This window comes from Pristiophorus japonicus, chromosome 5, assembly GCF_044704955.1.
Source record: "Pristiophorus japonicus isolate sPriJap1 chromosome 5, sPriJap1.hap1, whole genome shotgun sequence".
Classification (NCBI taxonomy): Eukaryota; Metazoa; Chordata; class Chondrichthyes; family Pristiophoridae; genus Pristiophorus; species Pristiophorus japonicus.
The window spans coordinates 37,383,706-37,406,791 of record NC_091981.1 but is presented as its reverse complement, the minus strand read 5'-3'; the positions used below and the strand labels follow the sequence as shown (position 1 = coordinate 37,406,791).

Genomic DNA, 23,086 nt, shown 5'->3' with positions numbered 1-23,086 from the left:
GCCGGGTGATCGGCCAACTCTTCAGCGACTCGGTGAGTAAAATTTCTTCGACACATTCGCTGGAGATGACCTTTAGTGTTACAGCCTTTGCAAGTATAGTCTCTGTATCCGCACTGGTGGGCCCTGTGATTTCCTCCACAGCGCCAGCATGGGGCTGGCCGGTTGGCCCCATGTGGCGGACTCAGGGTTGCGGGTCTCGGGGTAGCAGCCTTGCCTTTGAAAGGTGCCATTCGGTTCACTGTACTCGTCGGGTTAGAGTCCTAGGGGTGAGTCATCATCCTCTTGGAATCGCAGGTCGAAATCATGAATGCCTGGCTCACTTTAATTGCCTTCTGCAGGGTGACGGTGGTGTCTACAGAGAGCAGCTTGTGGAGGAGGCCCTCGTGGCCGATTCCAATAACAAAGGTGTCCCTCAGTGCTTCGGTGAGGTAGTCGCCAAAATCACATGGTGCAGCCATTCGTCTCAGGTCTGCAGCATATTTTGCGATTTCTTGGCCTTCGGGCCGCCGGTGGGTGTAGAACCAGTGTCTGGCTGTGAGGATGCTCTCTTTAGGTTTGAGCTATTCCTGTATTAGTGTTACGAGCTCCACGTACATTTTGGTTGTCATCTTCGCTGGGGCTAGCAGGTCCCTGACGAGGCCATGGACAGTGGGCCCACAACTGCTGAGCAGGATGGCTCTGTGCTTATCAGCCAGCGAGGTCGGTGTGTCTCCAGCCAGGTCGTTCGTCATGAAAAAGTGTTCGAGCCTTTCCACCAAGACATCCCAATCTTCCCCATCAGCGAATTGTTGAAAGTTGTTTAGGTTAGCCATTTTGCACATGGAAATTCGTAATCTTGTCGCCAGTTGTTATATATGTAAGCACTCTAGTAATGACTCCACGAGGTAAGGTATTGTACTTGAACTGTTGTGACCTGAGTCCATTTATTGTAGCTCCTGAGTGAAGATACAGTGAGGTGAGCTCCCTTTTATACTTGGTTACCTGCAGAATGCAGGTGACCCTTAGGTCTCCACCAGTAGCACCCTCTGGTGGTACAGGTATGGTGTATAGAGTGTGAAGATACATTCAGTGGTCTCATGTTACAGTACATACATTTTGCATACACAACAGTTTCCTCTCTCCTTCGAACTCACTTTCTTTATTTTTGCTTTCTAATTCCAGCTTTACTCCCTTCCCTACTGAATCTATTTTCAGGTTTCCATCCCCCTGCCAAGCTAGTTTAAACCCGCCCCAACAGCACTAACAACCCTCCCCCAATGAGGATATTGGTCCAGGTTCCGTTGAGGTGCAACCCGTCCGGCTTGTACAAGTCCCACCTCGCCCAGAAGCGGTTCCAATGCCTCATAAACTAAAGCCCTCCTGCCTGCACCATCTCTCCAGCCATGTATTTATCTGCTCTATCCTCCTCGTCAAGGACGTTCTTGCTATTGAGGGAGTGCAGCGAAGGTTCACCAGACTGATTCCCGGGATGGCAGGACTGATATATGAGGAGAGACTGGATCAACTGGGCCCATATTCACTGGAGTTTAGAAGGATGAGAGGGGATCTCATAGAAACATATAAAATTCTGACGGGACTGGACAGATTAGATGCAGGAAGAATGTTCCCGATGTTGGGGAAGTCCAGGACCAGGGGACGCAGTCTAAGGATAAAGGGTAAGCCATTTAGGACTGAGATGAGGAGGAACTTCTTCATTCAGAGAGTTGTTAACCTGTGGAATTCCCTACCGCAGAGAGTTGTTGATGCCAGTTCATTGGATATATTCAAGAGGGAGTTAGATATGGCCCTTGCGGCTAAAGAGATCAAGGGGTATGGAGAGAAAGCAGGAACGGGGTACTGAAGGAATGATCAGCCATGATCTTATTGAATGGTGGTGCAGGCTCGAAGGGCCGGATGGCCTACTCCTGCACCTATTTTCTATGTTTCTATGTTTCTCCTATTTCTGTACTCACTAGCTCGTGGCACTGGAAGTAATCCGGAGATTACTATCTTTTGAGGTCCTGCTTTTTAACCTCTCTCCTAGCTCCCTAAACTCTGTTTGCAGGACCTATCCCTCTTCCTACCTATGTCATTGGTACCGAAGTGGACCACGACCTCTGGCTGTTCACCCTCCCCACCACCCCACCCCACCCACCCCCCCCCCCACCCGGACCCCCAGAATGCCCTGCAGCTGCTCAGTGACACCCATGACCCTGGTACCAGGGAGGCAACATACCATCTTGGAGTCACGTCTGTGGCCACAGAAATGCCTGTCTGCTCCCCTGACTATCGAATCCCCTATCACTATAGCTCTTCCATTCTTCTTCCTCTGCCCCTATGCAGCTGAGCCACACGTGGTGCTGTGGACTTGGCTCTGGCTGCACTCCCCAGAACCACGATCGCCCCCATCGGTACTCAGAAGAGAATAATGATTGGAGAGCGAGATGGACTCAGGGGACTCCTGCCCTATCTGCCTAGTCCTCCTCTTCTGTCCAGGGGTCACCCAATCCCTATCTGCTTGCACACTCTTAACCTGTAGGGTGACCGCCTCTAGAAAAGTGTTATCCACATAGCTCTCAGTCTCACGGATGCATCGCAGTGACTCCAGCCGCCGCTCAAGCTCCAAAACACGGAGCTCAAGTTGATGCAGCTGGAGACATCTCCTGCACATGTGGTCATCCCGGCTGCGCGAAGCATCCAGGAATTCCCACATGCCACAGGATGTTCAATCCACAGGACTAAGCTGCCCTGCCATCACTCTAGTTACACTTGCAACTATCGAGTAAAACTAAACTCTAAACCTGAGCAAAACATACCCAGCCGCTACTCAGCAAACAGCCAGTTTAATTTGCAGTTCCTAACTTACAACAATGCCAAAGGTTTCTTAAAGAAAAGAAAAATACTCACCAATCCACCAGCCAATCACTTGCCCGCTTAGCTGTGACATCATACTTCGATTTAGATTTTTTAACTTTTTGTTCCTGCAGAAGCTGGCTCCTCCCAACTCTCCGCGCCCTTTATTCTGGGCCTCGATCTCCCGCTCCTGGGTTGAATTGAAAAACATAAAAGAGACTATCATGCTGCTGGGAGCTGGGAGTGTACTGCAGACCCCCAAACAGTCAGTGGGAGATAGAAGAGCAAACATGTAGGCAAATTTCTGAGAAGTGCAAAAACTAGAGGGCAATAGGGGATTTCAATTACCCTAATATTAACTGGGATAGAATTAGTGTGAAAGGTATAGAGGATGTGGCATTCCTGAAATGCATTCAGGAGAACTTTTTTAGCCAGTATATAACAAACCAACAAGGGAGGGAACAGTTCTGGACTTAGTTTTAGGGAATGAAGCTGGGCAGGTGGAAGGAGTATCAGTGGGAGAGCATTTTGGTGCTAGTGATCATAATTCAATTAGAATTAGGATAGTTATTGAAAAGGACAAAGACATACCAGGAATAAAAGCTCTCAATTGGGAATAAAAGTTCTCAATTGGGGAAAAGCCAATTTTGCTAAGCTGAGATGGGATTTAGCCAAAGTGGACTGGAAACAGCTACTTGAAGGTAAATCAGTGTCAGAGCAGTGGGAGGCATTCAAGGAGGAGACCTTGAGGGCACAGAGCAAGTATGTTCCCTTAAAGAAAAAGGGTGGGACTAATAAATCAAGAGCCCCCTGGATGTCAAGGGACATACAGGGTAGGATAAAGATAAAAAGGAAGGCTTATGACAGATACCAAGGGGTCAATACTGCAAAAACTCTCGAAGGGTATAGAAAGTGTAGGGGTGCAATTAAAAAGGAAATGAGGAAAGCAAAGCGAGAGCATGATAACATTTTCAAATCAAAGAAACCCCAAAGATGTTTTATAAATACATTAAGAGCAAGAGAATAACTAAAGAAAAAGTAGGTCCTATTAGAAACTATAAAGGTAATCTGTGTGTGGAGGCGGAAAATGTGGGTATAGTTCTTAATGAATACTTTGCGTCTGTTTTCACAAAAGAGAGGGGTGATGCAGACATTACAATTGGGGAGGAAGAATGTGAAATATTAGATGAAATAAACATAGTAAGAGAGGAAGTATTAAGGGGTTTAGCAGCTTTGAAGGTGGATAAATTCCCAAGTCCAGCTGAAATATATCTCAGGATGTTAAGAGAAGCAAAAGAGGAAATAGCAGAGGCTCTGACCATTATTTTCCAGTCCTCTCTGGTTACAGGTGGTGGTGCCGGAGGACTGGAGGACTGCTAACATTGTACCTTTGTTTAAAAAGGGAGAAAGGGATAGACAGAGTTATTACGGGCCAGTCAGCCTACCCTCGGTGGTGGGAAAATAATTGGAAAAAGTTCTGAGGGAAAGGTTGAATCTTCATTTAAAAATACACAGATTAAACAAGGACAGTCAGCATGGATTTGTTAAGGGAAAGTCATGTCTGACTAACTTGATTGAATTTTTTTAGGAAGGAGCAAGGAGGGTCGATGAAGATAGTGTGTTTGATGTAGTGTATATGGATTTTAACAAGGCTTTTGATAAGGTCCCACATGGCAGACTAGTCATGAAAGTGAAAGCCCATGGAATCCAGGACACAATGGCAAGTTGGATCCAAAATTGGCTCAGCGGCAGGAAGCAAAGGTAATAGTTGATGGGTGTTTTTGTGACTGGAAGAATGTTTCCAGTGAGGTTCAGCAGGGTTCAGTACTAGATCCCTTGCTTTTTGTGGTATATATCAATAATTTAGACTTAAGAAGTTTGCAGATGATACTAAAATTGGCTGTGTGGTTGATAATGAAGAAGAATGCTGCGGATTGCAGGAAGATATCAATCAACTAATCAGGTGGCAGAACAGTGGCAAATTGAATTTAATCCAGAGAAGTGTGAGTTAATGCATTTGGGGAGGGCTAACAAGGAGAGGGAATACACATTAAATGGTAGGATACTGAGAAGTGTAGAAGAACAAAGGGACCTTAGAGTACATATCCACAGATCCCTGAAGGTAGCAGCCAGGTAGATAAGGTGGTTAAGAAGGCATACAGAATACTTGCCTTCATCAGTGGAGGCATAGAATAGAAGGGTTTATGCTTGAAATGTATAAAACACTAGTTGGGCCACAGCTAGTGCACTGTCTGTAGTTCTGGTCACCACATTACAGGAAAGATGTGATTGCAGTAGAGAGGGGTTTCAGAGAAGATTTACGAGGATGTTGCCTGCACTGGAGAATTTTAGCTATGAGGAAAGATTGGATAGGCTGGGTTTGTTTCCTTTCAAACAGAGGCGAGACCTTTTTGAGGTGTATAAAATTATGAGGGGCCGAGATAGAGTGAATAGAAAGGACCTATTTTCCTTAGCAGAGGGGTCAACAACTAGGGAGCATAAATTTAAAATAATTGGTAGGTGGTTTAGAGGGGATATGATGGGAAATTCCTTCACCCAGAGGGTGGTGGGGGTCTGGAACTCACTGCCTGAAAGGGTGGCTGAGGCAGAAACCCTCGCCACATTTAAAAAGTACACGGATATGCACTTAAAGTGCTGTAACCTACAGGACTATGGACCAAGAGCTGGTAAGTGGGATTAGGCTGGATAGATCTTTGTCAGCCAATGCGAACATGATGGGCCGAAATGGCCTCCTTTCGTGCTGTAAAATTTCTATGATTCAGTGAGTGTGGTGCAATGTGTTCAGGTGATGTGGCTGCCATATTTGAATAGCATGGCAGTGTGTGCAAGGTGTGCAAGCTGTGAGATGTGGGTAATGAAGCTTGCAGCAGTGGTAAGTGTGAACGGGTGAGGTGAAGTTATGAAGGTGAGGAGTCCTGTTGGATAGAGATTGTTAGTAGTGAGTGATGGGGGTGTTGTGTATTGAGCAGTGTGTGAGGCTAGAGGTGTAGTTGGTGGGAGATGGCATTTGAAGATTAATTCATTCACCTTGACCGCTCATATGAAGTGACTGCACTTCTTGCAGCACTGCATCCAGGTCCTCAGGTTTGACTTTTGGTAGTGACTACCACAGCTACCTGCTCACACTACCTTCGCAGAGTTTGTCTGGAGAGCCGCCTAGCCCCCTGTGGATAGAGGACCTCTCTACTCCTGTTCACCTTCTCCAAGAAGGCCTCCAGTGCTGTGTCTCAGAATCTTGGAGCACACTCTCACCCCTGTTGCGCCATTAGTCATTCTTCTTGCAGGTCAGCCTCTCTTCCCCAGCCGCTTCCAAGACCTCCTCCAGCTAGAAGAGGTGCAGGCTGGCTTTAAGTAATACATGGTAGCTTTATGTGGTACTTGTCTCTCACAAACTTGCTGAGGCGTGCAGCCACTCAACAGCGCAATTAACGCTGGGCCGCAAGCTACAATCATCTAAATTGGCAGGCAACATGAAGTTTGTGCGCTGCCTGGATCAGAACCAATAGGAGCAGGTTAATCGTGCATCTTGATCCCCATGCCCATTTTCGGGGGCATCGAATTTAGCCCCCATCGAATCATACAGCACAGAAGGAAGCCATTTGGCCCATCATGCCTGTGCCAGCTCTTTGAAAGAGCTAGCCAATTAGTACCACTTCCCTGCTCTTTCTTCAGCACCTGAACATCCGTATCCGAACTTACTTCATCCGTTGTTATATTTGCTTTTTTCCCACCAATTTTCTCCCTTCTCTCCCTTCCTCATCTCACACTTTTGATTATGCTTGGTTACTTTTCCTGAGTTGTGTGGCCATTCTTCACATGCAAATCTAATCAGAGAGCATCACCAGGGATCATAACCCAGTGTGATACAGCCCTCAGCATGAGTCACTGGATAGCATTCAGAAAGGAAAACTCCAGCCATGCCTTTGCAGCCAACTCCAAGCCATCTGAAGTGGCCTACCTCCCTGCCCAAGTCTCAGTCTAATCCCACCCCCTGAGCTTCAGCTCTGGCTCCCAGTTCTTTCCCTTCCAGCTTTTGCTGAGAAGGGCACCTCCATTAGTTAGATCTCACCATTTCCTGAATTGAATACTCGTGCGGTGCGAGCGAGAGTTCTATTCTCAAGGCTACAATCCTCGGTGTACATGTAATTGGCACGTGGATCTCCAGCATTCGTTGGTGAGGGAATTTATTATAATATTTCACATTTATATTTAATTTGGAAAACCTGAAGACCACAGAAGATGAACTCATATTTTTGAACTCTACTTAATCAAATGTATTGTATCTCCTCATTCCAGGGCCCCAAAGGACCAGATGGCATTGCCTCCATGAAAGTAGGTCATTTTGTATGTGTGTAAAATGTGTTTACAGTTGATACACTTTATGTAATGTTTGTTTTGTAAACGATACTTTTCTACTTTTTGTCACAGCCATGTGAATTCATATCGTACATTCAGAAGAATTGCCGTAAGTACGCTCTTGAAATTGACTGCAAACTCTAAATTTCTATCACAACATTTCTGAGAGGAAAAATTTTGAAAAGCTGGCCTAACTTGTGATTGAAAGCGGGTGACTCTCAGAGATGTTCGAACAAATTGAGAAGTCAGACATTGCATACTTCAGAGAATGATTAATGCTCTTAAATCTTTTGGCGTATTTTTCTCCTAAACATGTCTGTAAGCAGTAATAGAACGGAAGTAGTGTTATCATGGACTAAGGTGTTGTTGCAGGGTATAATGCTGAAGTCATTGATAACCTGACAGCCCAGACTCTCCATTTACTTTCAACAGTTTAATGTGGCGTCAAAGTAGTGATCTGCCTTCTCTTCACAACTGGTTTACATAGAAACATAGAAACATAGAAAATAGGTGCAAGAGTAGGCCATTTGGCCCATCAAGCCTGCACCACCATTTAATAAGATCATGGCTGATCATTCACCTCAGTACCACTTTCCTGCTTTCTCTCCATATTCCTTGATCCCGTTAGCCGTAAGGGCCACATCTAACTCCCTCTTGAATATATCCAATGAACTGGCATCAACAACTCTCTGCTGTAGGGAATTCCACAGGTTAACAACTCTCTGAGTGAAGAAGTTTCTCCACATCTCAGTCCTAAATGGCTTACCCCTTATCCTACGACGATGTCCGCTGGTTCTGGACTTCCCCAACATCGGGAACATTCTTCCTGCATCTTACCTGTCCAGTCCCGTCAGAATTTTATATGTTTCTATGAGATCCCCACTCATCCTTCTAAACTCCAGTGAATACAGGCCCAGTCGATCCAGTCGCTCCTCATATGTCAGTCCTGCCATCCCGGGAATCGTTCTGGTGACCCTTCGCTGCACTCCCTGAATAGCAAGAACGTCCTTCCTCAGATTAGGAGACCAAAACTGAACACAATATTCCAGGTGAGGCCTCACTAAGGCCCTGTACACAACTGCAGTAAGCTCCCTGCTCCTGTACTCAACTCCCCTAGCTATGAAGGCCAACATACCATTTGCCTTCTTCACCCCTTGCTGTACCTGTATGCCAACTTTCAATGACTGATGTACCATGACACCCAAGTCTTGTTGCACCTCCCCTTTTCCTAATCTGCCGTCATTCAGATAATATTCTGCCTTCGTGTTTTTGCCACCAAAGTGGATAACCTCACATTTATCCACATTATGGCCATGCGTTTGTCCACTCACCTAACCTGTCCAAGTCCCCCTGCAGCCTTTTAGTGTCCTCCTCATAGCTCACACTGCCACCCAGCTTAGTGTCATCTGCAATCTTGGAGATATTACACTCAATTCCTTCATCTAAATCATTAATGTAAATAGCTGGGGTCCCAGCATGAGCCCTGCGGCACCCCACTAGCCACTGCCTGCCATTCTGAAAAGGACACGTTTATCCTGACTCTCTGCTTCCTGTCTGCCAACCAGTTCTCTATCCACGTTAGTACAATACCCCTAATACCATGTGCTTTAATTTTGCACACCAATCTCTTGTGTGGGACCTTGTCAAAAGCTTTTTGAAAGTCCAAATACACCACATCCATTGGTTCTCCCTTGTCCATTCCACCAGTTACATCCTCAAAAAATTTTAGAAGATTTGTCAAACATGATTTCCCTTTCATAAATCCATGCCGACTTGGACCGATCTGTCACTGCTTTCCAAATACGCTGCTATTTCATCTTTAATATTTGATTCCAATATTTTCCCCACTACCGATGTCAGGCTAACCAGTCTATAATTACCCATTTTCTCTCTCCCTCCTTTCTTAAAAAGTGGTGTTACATTAGCTACCCTCCAGTCCATCGGAACTGATCCAGAGTCAATTGTAGAAAATTGTTGTGTGTGGAGAATGAGTCAGACTGAACACTGTGAGCTCAAAGTAAAGTGTGACCGTAGTCTTTTATTGCAGGTCTTCAGAGTGCCTCTCCAACCTGTGAAGTCTCCTTAAATACCTGTGCTCCCAAGGGATTGTGGGATCCCTTGGGACTCCAGGGGATGAGCCCTCTGGTAGCTGTACAGAGTAAATACAAGTCCACATATATAACAACACTCCCCCCCCCCCCCACCACCACAGTCAATAGTGCAACTATTTACAATGTGAGTCGATCTGGGGTCCTTCTTGCCCTGGTTGATCGTCTCGGTATGAAAGCTGCTGTTGTTGAATCATTTGTTGGGCCCTCGTTAGGCTGCTGTGCAGCTGGCCTTGCTGGGCTGCCTGGTGTGTTGGGCCCTGCAGGGCTGCTGTCGATGATGGGTTCTGCTTCGTGGTCAACCGTGGTGCCGGTTGCCACTGGTGTGTATGCTGGGGGATCAAAAAAGGTAGGGTCCAAGGTGGGTTGCTCAGGATAGTCCGTGAATCTGAGTTTGATTTGGTCCAAGTGTTACCGGTGAATGAGTCCATTTGAAAGTTTGACCCGAAACACCCTGTTCCCCTCTTTGGCCACGACAGTTCTGGGAAGCCACTTGGTACCTTGTCCATAATTTAATACAAATACAGGATCATTGATTTCAATCTCGCGTGACACATTTGCGCTATCATGGTATGCACTTTGTTAAAGCTCCTGCACTCTACCTGTTCATGTAGATCAGGGTGAACTAACGAGAGCCTTGTCATAAGTGCTTTTTTCATGAGCAGTTCAGCAGGTGGGATCCCAGTGAGTGACTGAGGTCTCGTGCGGTAGCTTAGCAGGACTCGGGATAGGCGAGTCTGCAGTGAGCCTTCAGTTACCCTCTTCCAGCCTTTCTTGGATGGTTTGCACTGCTCTCTCTGCCTGACCAGTGGAAGCTTGTTTAAACATGGCAGATCTGACATGTTTGATCCCGTGACGGGTCATGAATTCTTTGAACTCAGCACAGGTAAAACATGGCGCGTTGTCGCTCACCAGGACATCGGGTAAGCCGTGAGTAGCAAACATGGCCCACAGGCTTTCAGTTGTGGCAGCGGACGTGATAACTGACATTATCTCACATTCAATCCACTTGGAGTATGCGTCTACAACCACAAGGAACATTTTATCCAAGAACGGGCCTGCATAGTCAACGTGTACCCTAGACCACGGTTTGGAGGGCCAAGATCATAAACTTAGCGGCGCCTCCATGGGTACATTGCTTAACTGCGAGCATGTATTACATCTGTGAACGCAGGACTCTTAAGTCCGCATCGATACTGGGCCACCACACGTGGGATCTGGCTATCGCTTTCATCATCACGATGCCTGGGTGGGTACAGTGGAGGTCATTGATGAAGGTGTCTCTGCCCTTCTTGGGGACCACTACTCGATTGCCCCACAGAAGACAGTCTGCCTGTATAGACATTTCATCTATGCGCCGCTGGAACAGCTTTATCTCTTCCTGCATTTCCACTGGGACACTGAAGCACACAGCTTTTGACGAGTGATAATAAGGGGTCCTGGCTTGTCCAGGTTTTGAACTGCCGGTCAGTGACGGGTGATTGCTCACTCTAAAATGCTTCCATAACCATGGCTAGATCTGCAGGCTGCGCCATTTCCACTTCCTTGGTGGGCAATGGCAGTCTACTGAGAGCATCGGCACAGTTTTCTGAGCCTGGCCTGTGGCGGATGGCGTAGTTGTATGCGGACAACGTGAGCGCCCATCTCTGGATGCGGGCCGATGCGTTGGTATTTATCCCTTTACTCTTGGAAGTGGCTTATGGTCAGTTTCCAATTCAAATTTTAGCCCAAACAGGTATTGATGCATTTTCTTTACCCCATAGACACACGCTAACGCTTCTTTTTCAAACATGCTGTAGGCTCTCTCAGCCTTAGACAGACTCCTGGATGCATAAGCAATCGGTTGCAGTTTCCCAAAATCATTAGCTTGTTGCAATGCATGCCCGACGCCATATGACAATGCATCACATGCTCGTACCAAACGCTTACATGGATCATACAACACAAGCAATTTGTTTGAGCATAACAATTTTCTCGCTTTTACAAAGGCATTTTCTTGGCTTTTTCCCCAAACCCATTCACCCCCTTTTCGTAATAAGACATGTAGTGGTTCTAACATTGTGCTGAGACGTGGTAAGAAGTGAACAAAGTAGTTCAAGAGTCCCAGAAACGACCGCAGCTCCATCACGTTCTGTGGCCTCGGTACATTCTCGATTGCCTCCGTCTTCGCGTTGGTGGGCCTGATGCCGTCCGCCGCAATCCTCCTTCCGAAGAACTCCACTTCAGGTGCCAGGAAAATGCACTTTGAGCGTTTTAACCTGAGCTCCTCGTGGTTGAGTCGACTAAGAACCTCCTCCAGATTCTGCAGCTGCTCGACTGTGTTCTGACCTGTGACCAAGATGTCGTCCTGGAAGACCACAGTGTGCGGGACAGACTTCAGTAAACTTTCCATGTTTCTCTGGAATATCGCCGCCACTGATCGGATTCCAAACGGGCATCTGTTATAAACAAAAAGTCCTTTGTGCGTATTGATGCAGGTGAGGGCCTTCAGTGATTCCTCCAGTTACTGCATCATGTAGGCTGAAGTCAGATCCAGCTTTGTGAACGTCTTTGCTCCCGCCAGCGTTGCAAAGAGGTCGTCGATCTTTGGTAGTGGGCATTGGTCCTGCAGGGAGAAACGATTGATAGTTACTTTGTAATCGCCACAGATTCTGACGGTGCCGTCTCCCTTGAGGACTGAGACAATAGGACTGGCCCACTCGCTGAACTCAATCGGTGAAATGATGCACTCTCTTTGCAGCCGGTCTAGCTCAATCTCTACCCTTTCTCTCATCATGTACGGTACTGCTCTCGCCTTGTGATGGATGGGTCGCGCCCCCGGAATTAGGTGGATCTGCACTTTTGCTCCTTGGAATTTCCCGATACCTGGTTCGAACAGCGAAGGAAATTTGATTAAGACCTGGGCACACGAAGTGTCGTCAGCGGGCGATAGCGCTCGGATGTCGTTCCAGTTCCAGCGTATCTTTCCCAGCAAGCTCCTGCCGAGCAGCGTGGGACCATCGCCCGGTACCACCCAGAATGGCAGCTTGTGTACCGCTCCATTGTAGGAGCGGCCTTGGAAATAGCGGACGCATTGACAGTCATTTTCCAACATTCCATAGACTCTGGATCAGTTCCGATGGAGTGGAGGTTACCAATGTAACCCCACTTTTTTAAAAAGGAGGGGGAGAGAAAACAGGAAATTATAGACCGGTCAGCCTGACATCGGTAGTGGGTAAAATGATGGAATCAATTATTAAGGATGTCATAGCAGCGCATTTGGAAAGAGGTGACATGATAGGTCCAAGTCAGCATGGATTTGTGAAAGGGAAATCATGCTTGACAAATCTTCTGGAATTTTTTGAGGATGTTTCCAGTAGAGTGGACAAGGGAGAACCAGTTGATGTGGTATATTTGGACTTTCAGAAGGCTTTCGATAAGATCCCACACAAGAGATTAATGTGCAAAGTTAAAGCATATGGGATTGGGGGTAGTGTGCTGACGTGGATTGAGAACTGGTTGGCAGACAGGAAGCAAAGAGTAGGAGTAAATGGGTACTTTTCAGAATGGCAGGCAGTGACTAGTGGGGTACCGCAAGGTTCTGTGCTGGGGCCCCAGCTGTTTACATTGTACATTAATGATTTAGACGAGGGGATTAAATGTAGTATCTCCAAATTTGCGGATGACACTAAGTTGGGTGGCAGTGTGAGCTGTGAGGAGGATGCTATGAGGCTGCAGAGTGACTTGGATAGGTTAGGTGAGTGGGCAAATGCATGGCAGATGAAGTATAATGTGGATAAATGTGAGGTTATCCACGTTGGTGGTAAAAACAGAGAGACAGACTATTATCTGAATGGTGACAGATTAGGAAAAGGGAGGTGTAACGAGACCTGGGTGTCATGGTACATCAGTCATTGAAGTTTGGCATGCAGGGACAGCAGGCGGTTAAGAAAGCAAATGGCATGTTGGCCTTCATAGTGAGGGGATTTGAGTACAGGGGCAGGGAGGTGTTACTACAGTTATACAGGGCCTTGGTGAGGCCACACCTGGAGTATTGTGTACAGTTTAGGTCTCCTAACTTGAGGAAGGACATTCTTGCTATTGAGGGAGTGCAGCGAAGGTTCACCAGACTCATTCCCGGGATGGCGGGACTGACCTATCAAGAAAGACTGGATCAACTGGGCTTGTATTCACTGGAGTTCAGAAGAATGAGAGGAGATCTCATAGAAACGTTTAAAATTCTGACGGGTTTAGACAGGTTGGATGCAGGAAGAATGTTCCCAATGTTGGGGAAGTCCAGAACCAGGGGTCACAGTCTAAGGATAAGGGGTAAGCCATTTAGGACCGACCTGAGGAGAAACTTCTTCACCCAGAGAGTGGTGAACCTGTGGAATTCTCTACCACAGAAAATGTTGAGACCAATTCATTAAATATATTCAAAAAGGAGTTAGATATAGTCCGTACTACTAGGGGGATCAAGGGGTATGGCGAGAAAGCAGGAATGGGGTACTGAAGTTGCATGTTCAGCCATGAACTCGTTAAATGCCGGTGCAGGCTCAAAGGGCTGAATGGCCTACTCCTGCACCTATTTTCTATGTTTCTATGAGACCTTTATGGTAGCATTGCCGATTACAGGAATCAGTTCTTTTGTGTAAGTTCTTAGTTTCGTGCGAACTGAGCTAAGACTGGCCTTGAGGCCTTGTTGCACCACAATCTTTCGAAAGTCTTTTTGCCCATGATGGACTGGCTCGTGCCCGTGTCCAGCTCCATTGACACTGGGAGTCCATTTAGTTCAACATTCAGCATTATCAGAGAACAATTCGTGGTGAATGTGTGCACCCTATGTACCTCTGCCTCCTGGATCCGAGGCTCTGGTTCATCGTGATCCTCCGTGGATCTGTCCTCCTCTGCAACGTGGTGGTTTGCAGGTTTAACAGGCTTAGCAGCTCGCCTGCACACTTGTTGGAGGTGTCCCATTGTTCCACAGCCCTTGTAAACATACTCTTTGAATCGGCATGAATGGAAACGATGATCACCCCCATCATCTACGGATGTGCAGCTGCAGGTATGTGTGACCTGCCCTGTATGTTACGATTCGAAAACAACATTACTTTGTTCACAGTACTTGTAGCAGCACTTGTGTGCTGAGAGATTTGCTTCGTATTGTCACTGGTGGCAATGAACGCCTGGGCTATCGCTATGGCCTTACTCAAGGTTGGGGTCTCTACAGTCAAAAGTTTGCGAAGTATGGTTTCGTGGCTGATGCCAAGTACGAAAAAGTCTCTGAGCATGTGTTCCAAATGCCCTTCAAATTCGCAATGTCCTGCAAGGCGTCTTAGCTCGGCGACATAACTCGCCACTTTCTGGCCTTCAGACCTTTTGTAGGTGTAGAACCGGTACCTCGCCATCAGAACGTTTTCCTTCGGCTTCAAATGCTCTCGGACCAGTGTGCACAAATCGTCGTACGATTTCTCAGTGCGTTTTGCTGGAGTGAGTAGATTCTTCACGAGGCCATACGTTGGTGCCCCACAGACAGTGAGGAGGATTGCCCTTCGTTTGGCAGCACTCTCTTCCCCATCTAGCTCGTTGGCCATGAAGCATTGGTCGAGTCGCTCCACAAAAGTTTCCCAATTATCTCCCTCCGAAAATTTCTCCAGGATGCCCACTGTTCTCTGCACCTTTGGGTTCTCTATCTGTATCTAGTCGCCAGTTGTTGTGTATGGAGAATGAGTCAGACTGAACACTGTGAGCTCAAAGTAAAGTGTGACCTTAGTTTTTTATTGCAGGTCTCCAGAGTGCCTCTCCAATCTGTGAAGCCTCCTTAAATACCTGTGCTCTCAAGAGATTATGGGATCCCTTGGGACTCCAGGGGATGAGCCCTCTGGTGGCTGTACAGAGTAAATACAAGTCCACATAGAAAACAAAAATGATCAACATTGCATCCACAATTTCTAGGGCCACTTCCTTAAGTACTCCCAGTCCCCGGGGATTTATCAGCCTTCAATCCCATCAATTTCCCTAACACATTTTCCCGCCAAATAAGGATTTCCTTCAGTTCCTCCTTACTAGACCCTCGGTCCCCTAGTAATTCCTGGTAGTGGTAGATGTCACAGCTGTGCCTGCGGGGATTTGGCTTGTATCATTTTTCCTTGGGTAACATTTGATTTTTTAGCATGGGATGTCCTGTAGCAAGTAGCTGAAGAGAAGATAGCAGTGAGAGTATAACCAAATTGAGCCTGTATAAAGAGAGGGGAAGGCCTTGTGAATATGTTTCTTTCATGATTACCTCGAGCGCAGAATGGTGCAGCTCGTCTTATTAAATAGGTTCACGTTTTTAGTCAGAGTTGTATGTGCAGAATAGGAGATATCAACAACAACTTGCATTTATATAGTTTCTTTTGCATAGAAAAATTTCCCAAGGCATTTCACAAAGGTGTAATCCAAAAGAAAATGGATTCTGAGCCAAAGAAGGCGATATTAGGAAGGGTGGCCAAAAGCTTGGTCAACGACATGGGTTTTTAGGGAGGGTCTTAAAGGAGTATACAAGCTACGCTAAATATGAACTAAATTCTGGAATTACTATATCATCAAATATTAACACTCTTGATGTATTTTGTACCTACAGCTTGTTCGCAAAGTAAGTAATTCCTTTCTGGTTTTATAATAGCCAACTAGCCATTCCTTTTGAATTTGTCTCTCACTAGAATAAATGACATTTTTAAATATTAAACTTCTTTGCATTGTTCCAGGAAGAGGAGAGTGCCCTGCATACCCCACGGAGCTGGCATTCGCTCTGGACATGTCTGCAGATGTCACACGATCTATATTTGAAAGGATGAAGGGAATTGTAATTAATCTTCTGCAGGATATTAACATCTCTGAAAGCAACTGTCCCACCGGTGCTCGTGTGGCGGTTCTGACATACAATAATGAAGCAAGGCCTTTCATTCGATTTTCAGACTTTAGGAAAAAACACTTACTTCTGAAAAAAATAGAGGCACTAGGACATGAACGATCAAACAGAAAACGGAATATCGGCATTGGTATGCAGTCTGTTGCAAGAAACACTTTTAAACGAATTCGTAATGGTGTCCTTGTGAGGAAAATAGCTGTGTTTATCACTAATGGTGTATCCAAAGACACTGAGGCTATAGCTACAGCTGCCTTGCAGTTCAGTGCTTTAGGTATCATTCCAGTCATCATCTCCTTTAAAGACATCCCAGAAGTAGAACGGACTTTTAGGGTAAGAAAACTATTTCCTTATTTGTTACATTCCATAACAGTGTGTAAGATGAGGAATCAGCCTGGATACTGAGGCATGTACAAAAGACAATCCCATCATGTCTCATTATAGGGTGTGTGTCAGTCCCAAGTGTGCATGAGATATAAGCTGGTATAAAATTATGCACTATCTTTAGTAATATGTACTTTATATTCTACATTAGCAGAGCTGCCAGAAGACTTCGGGGAGCGGGGGGGGGGACACTTTAACGTGGGTTTGGGTGCAGCTGGGGGTGAAATCCTGAAAATGTGGACGTGTCGGGAAGCCGGCTCCAAGTCACCGATTTCCGTATTTAAGTGCAGCGCGTTAGGCTCCGTGTGAGCAACCCCCTCGTGAGAGGCTGGGTATCAATTTTAGTACATTAATCGCTCAATGACAACCATATTAATGTGGGTTTCGGAGTTTAGCTTTGGGTCCATGGGTTTCCTGGGCTTCCTGGAACTCGCCAGTGAAAGCAAAGGAAGAAGAACATGGCAATTGAGGGGGTTGAATCCATGACAGGCAAACATGTCAACAGGTACTGAGTACTCACAGCTGCTTTCTTACCTGCTTGTGTGTGAGAGTTTGTTCACAGTGCTTGTGCTGAGAGGTTATTTTTCGCACTTTGGAGGCATCATCTCCACTTTGGAGCTCTATTCTATCATATCAGCATGGGTGCCGCTTATGCTGTTACTTTGGACCTCAGATGATGCCCAAGATGACCACCAGCAGCAGCACAGACCTGCAGCTCCACAGAAGAGAGGGCGGTATAGCTGTGGCTCAGTGGGTAGCATACTCGCCTCAGAGTCAGAAGATTGTAGGCTCAGGTCCCACCCCAGGGACTTGAGTATATGAATCGAGGCCGACACTCCAGTGCAGTACTGAGGGAGTACTGATGCACCCCTGAGTGCATCTCGCTCTCCAACCAGTATTCTGTTCTGAGTACTGGTTGGGGTGATGGTTCCTCTGGGGATTGCAGGCAGAGCCAAGTCCACGGCACCACGGGTGGCTCAGCTGCACGGGGGGGAAGAAAGAAGAGTAGAAGAGCTATAGTGAGAGGGGATTCGATAGTCAGGAGAGCAGACAGGCGTTTCTGCGGCCGTAGACTTGACTCCAGGACGGTATGTTGCCTCCCTGGTGCCAGGGACAAGGATGCAAGGATGTCACTGAGCAGCTGCAGGGTATTCTAGGGGGAGAGGGTGAACAGCCAGAGGTTGTGGTCCATATCTTTACCAATGACCTAAGTAGCAAGAGGAATGAGGTCCTGCAAGCAGATTTGAGGGAGCTAGCAGAGAGTTTAACAAGCAGAACCTAAAAGGTAGTAATCTCCAGCTTACTCCTGGTGCCACATGCTAGTGAGCACAGAAATAGGAGGATAGAGCAGATTAATGCATGGCTGGACAGATGCTGCAGGAGGGAAGGCTTTAGATTCCTGAGGCATTAGGACCATTTCTAGGGGTGGTGGGACCTGTACAAGCCGGATGGGTTACACCTCAACAGAGGCAGGACCAATATCCTCGTGGGGGAGGGGTGGGTGGGGTTGCTAGTGCTGTTGGGGAGGGTTTAAACTAGCTAGGCAGGGGCATGGGAATCTGAGAATAGATTCAGAAGGGAGAGGAGCAACGCTGAAATTGGAAAGCAGTAAAGTAGAAAGAGAATTTGGAAGACAGAGGAAACAAGGGCTAGAAAATAGACAACAAGGGAGTTTTGCAGTGCTAAATGGAAGGAATATAGGGAATAAGGCAGATGAGCTGAGAGCACAGATAGACACTTAGAAGTACGATATTATAGTTGTTACTGAGATATGGCTGAAAGAGGGGCAGGTATGTCAGCTCAACATTCCTGGTTACAGGGTTTTCAGATAGGATAGAGAGGGGGGTTAAAAAGGAGGGGGTTCGCAGTATTAATTAAAGAAACAATTACAGCTTTGAGTAGGGATGATATGTTAGCAGGATCATCAAATGAGTCCATATGAATATAAGAACATAAGAAATAAGAGCAGGAGTAGGCCATACAGCCCCTCGAGCCTGCTCCGCCATTCAATAGGATCATGGCTGATCCGACCATGGACTTAGCTCCACTTCACTTCACACTCTCCACAATCCCTTATTCCCTTATTGTTTAAGAAACTGTCTATTTCTGTCTTAAACTTATTCAATGTTTCAGCTTCCACAGCTCTCTGAGGCAGTGAATTCCACAGATCCACAATTCTCTGAGAGAAGAAATTTCTCCTCTTCTCAATTTTAAATGGGCGGCCCCTTATTCTAAGATCATGCCCTCTAGTTCTAGTCTCCCCTATCAGTGGAAACATCCTCTCTGCATCCACCTTATCAAGCCCCCTCATAATCTTACATGTTTTGATAAGATCACCTCTCATTCTTCTGAATTCCAATGAGTAGAGGCCCAACCTACTCAACCTTTCCTCATAAGTCAACCCCCTCATCTCTGGAATCAACTTTGTGAACCTTCTCTGAACTGCCTCCAAAGCAAGTATATCCTTTCGTAAATATGGAAAGCAAAACTATAGCATAAGTATTCCAGGTGTGGCCTCACCAATACTCTGTACAACTGTAGCAAGACTTCCCTGCTTTTATACTCCATTCCCTTTGCAATAAAGGCCAAGATTCTATTGGCCTTCCTGATCACTTGCTGTACCTGCATACTATGATTTTGTGTTTCATGCACAAGTAACCCCCGGTCCCACTTTACTGCAGCACTTTGCAATCTTTCCCCATTTAAATAATAACTTGCTCTTTGATTTTTTCTGCCAAAGTGCATTACCTCACTCTTTCCAACATTATACTCCATCTGCCAACGCTCATGTGAAGACACTCCTTAAAACCTACCTCTTTGACCAAGCTGTTGATCACCTGTCCTAATGTCTCCTTTGGTTCGGTGTCAATTTTTGTCTGTTTATGTTCCTGTAAAGCCTCTTGGAACATTTTACTATATTAAAGCCACTATAAATGCAAGTTGTTGTTGTAGAATTCTTTAAGAAATCCCTTATCGGCCCTGTAGTTTTTAAAAATAATAATCTATTATTATTCCTTGTACTGAATCAGATGTTAAATTTTACGATGATTCTGCTGTTTTTTCTGTGTGTACTTGTGTTTTATTGCCAGTTATGTTCTGTGAGAAGTGTTTTTTTTGCCTTGCTCTCATTAGGACCATGATGCCTTTGGGTCCAGTTGACCTGACCATTTTACCCTCTGCATTTTTTTTAGCTGTGAATCCTAATATTGTAATCGAGCCATACAAATATAAACCACGCGTTTACTGTATGGAAATGCATAGAATCTGGAGATTCCATATTGTTTATTTTCTGTTGTTTTTATAATACACATTATATATAGTAAAATCGTCCGAGTGTTTCAGCCTGATTGTAACTCAGGGCGGGAATCAGACGGGTATGAATTCAAATTAACACACACCCCCGCGACCCCCCCAGCTCTGCTGACATTGTTAACGTAAGGCCCGGGCGATTCTAATACCCGAGCCTCATTTGCACTGCCTTCCTTGGGCAATTTCCTGCCTGAAGCCGGAGGACAGAATCACAAAGTTGTACGGATCGACGCCGCCACCTGGGACCTCCTGGCCTCACAAGGAAAGTCAAAAATATAGATCTAAAAAATTCTTCTCTCTTTGGACCTCTTTTGGCCCCGCTTCCCCTTCCCACTGGCTTGGCCTGGCGAGACAGCCACAATAGTTTCCCTGCTCAGGCCCAAAGTTAAAATAGCAGTCGTGATGTCTTTGGAGCCCGATTTGTATATTTAAAGAAAGACCCCGCTGGTTTCCGGGGGTGTCCTTCTTGTCTCTTTAGAAGGGTGTGTTAAAATCGGATTCAGCAGAAAGATGCCTGCCGACGAATCTCACAGGTGATTTTAACTGCTATTCCACCAGGTGTCTGCCCACCAGGTTAAAGTCGCCCCTTTTGTGTTTCTGTTACTGAACTACATTTTCACATTTACCAATGTTGAATATTTTTTCTTTATTTCTAATTTTCTTTATATTCTTTGCACAAGGATACAGTGGTGGTGTTGCCAAGACAGCAGCAAGGCTCTCAAGAACGGTTACGCCAAGTCCTGTTATGCACACTGTGCTTTGGTATGATTTCAGATTTATCATATCTATAATATCATAAAGTTCTTACATCTGCATGCACGTCCTGTTTACTTTTTGCATTATAAATTCACATCTTTCACATTCATAAAAGAAATTGTTTATGTAGACGTGTCACAACAGTTCACCAGTGGAGGTGCTGCTCTGGTGGGATGGTGTAATTACAAGTTTATACAGCCATTTTACATTATAATATGCACATAGCAATTTATAATGGAAATATATAAAATGAGGAACAGAATATATAAGATTAAAATGGGGACTGAATTATGCCAACTTACCCATATCAAATTATCCCCTGTCCTTTAACCTCAATTAACCTGAAAACCCCATTGGTCTTGGCTTTCCATGTGTAACCGAATGACAGATCGACGAGTATGTATTGTCATGTATGTAAAATTATTTTCTTTAAAATGTTGAATTCTTTCAAAATGTTGATTCTGTTTGTATGAGAACCCACACAAAATCTAAAAACATTGATCTAACTCCTAAACATGTTGTTCAGCAAAAAATGAACTAAGAACTTCTAATCTATCTTTACAGATGAGTGCAAACCAGATGACCAGTGTGCAAGATACACCTCCCATCTTCCTTTCCCAGTAAATCTGGACATAACTTTTGTTGTTGATGATTTGCGGCAAATGGAAACTGCACAATCAGAATCAGTTCAGCACTTCTTAAACTCAATGCTTAATGAGTTTGTAAGTTCCACAGAACCAAAGGCCTCTGATCTTCATCCCAGGGTGGCTCTTGTACAACACACACCAAGTTACACACCGAGATATGGGGAAGATCCATTTAACCTGGAATTTGGAATTTTGGATTACACTGCAAAAACACTGAAGAAGAGACACATACAAGACTCGTTCAGTCAGCCGGAGAGCTCCTCTGGCATTGGCGGTACTATTGAATGGAGCTTGAAGAATTTCTTCTTAAATCCCATAAATCAACAGACTTACAAGGTTATCTTTACAATATTTTCAGGGGAAACAAGTATTGATGAGAAGAAATTACTGGAAATATCACAAGAAGCCAAATGTAAAGGTTTTACAATATTTGCATTGGTTCTTGGAGAGGTAACTAATGTCACCGTCCTGGAGGAGTTTGTCAGTTTTCCTACTGATCAACATTTCGTTCACCTGGACAAAGCCCTGGAGGCTGAAATGCAATATGCACAAAAGTTTGCAGTGGCTTTTCTGAAAAACCTGGCAGGTAAGTGCAGTAACAACCTAATGAAAAGTTTACAGATAAAACTATAACTGGATATGTGGAGTGTATATGCTTCATAAGACCATGGTACAAATACAATCCAAGTCATGTTTCATTTTAAGTTAAATGGATAGGAGTACATCCATTAAGAGGGTGGATTGCTAATGTTAATGAAAGCTGTGAGAATAGAGCAGAGACACCTCATTTATATTCACATCAACTTTACTTCACTGAAAATAACAAGGTCGAAGATTTCACTCCATAACAGGGGTACATCTTTCTTTGTTAATGTCAGCACCAAGGCAGCTTTGAGTTTAGGATAGTCCATCTGTTTGTTATTAAGGCATACTTTAGACTAAAGTTAGCAAATGAAGAACGATGTAAACTTGTGACAATAAATGTCGGCTTTGCCAGTGATGCCCAAATTCTGAGAATGAAAACAAAACATGTAAATCAAGGGATGCAGGTAAGAATTTTCGACTATTTCCAAATTGTCTTTAGTCCAGAGCAAGCCAAGGTTCCACTGCCCGTCCCTGTGTGAGCCATAACTCTCAGCATAAGAGGAATGCTGCACACATTCACTTATTATATTAGAACACGAGGAAAAGCTGGTATCGATCAAAGCAGGTGCAGTGGCGGGTCTGCTAAAATCTGAATTCATGCCGTCCCGAACTCGGCCTCGTGGCTGAAGTACATGGGTTTGTGCTGAAAGTACAGCCTCCCTTTTCACTCTGCTTTCTCCCATAAGACATTGATTGGAAACATAGATTGCCTGTCGGTCCTGGTTGGTCACCCCTCTTACTGTTAATGTTTTCTAATCCATGCGGAGGGATAATTGGTGATACAGTGAACTGACAGAGTGAGAGTGCAGTTAGAAGTCACTCACTGACTCCTCAGGCAACAGAACGAGGCTGCTTCATTAACTCTGCCCCAAACAGACACTCTCTACATCTCTGTGGGGCCGAAATTGCCTTGTTTTGCGACTGCCATTAGCATCTCCGGGGGGTACAAAATGCTTTTTTCCCGGGCGCAGCAATAAAAGCGCCCCCCCCCACCGTGTGAAATTGGGCAGTGGTTTCGCAGAGACAGTATGAGGTAGCGCCCCGCTTGGCTGCGCACGTTGATGATGATGTCATCACCATGGGCAGCGCGCTTTACCATCCTGGAAGTGAAATTCGGCCGCGCACCCTCACTTATCGCT

The 23,086-nt window shown here is 45.5% G+C and overlaps 1 protein-coding gene across 1 annotated transcript in view; it reads left to right on the top strand.

Annotated features, from left to right (window-relative positions):
- The window catches only part of LOC139264064 (collagen alpha-6(VI) chain-like), a 178,460-nt gene that overhangs the window by 142,682 nt on the left and 12,692 nt on the right, over nucleotides 1–23,086 (top strand). The window contains exons 31-36 of the mRNA XM_070880162.1: nucleotides 7,150–7,185; nucleotides 7,282–7,318; nucleotides 15,922–15,933; nucleotides 16,046–16,539; nucleotides 20,580–20,661; nucleotides 21,220–21,888. Of these exons, the coding sequence (XP_070736263.1) occupies nucleotides 7,150–7,185; nucleotides 7,282–7,318; nucleotides 15,922–15,933; nucleotides 16,046–16,539; nucleotides 20,580–20,661; nucleotides 21,220–21,888 (1,330 nt within the window). The remainder of the gene's footprint in view (nucleotides 1–7,149; nucleotides 7,186–7,281; nucleotides 7,319–15,921; nucleotides 15,934–16,045; nucleotides 16,540–20,579; nucleotides 20,662–21,219; nucleotides 21,889–23,086) is intronic.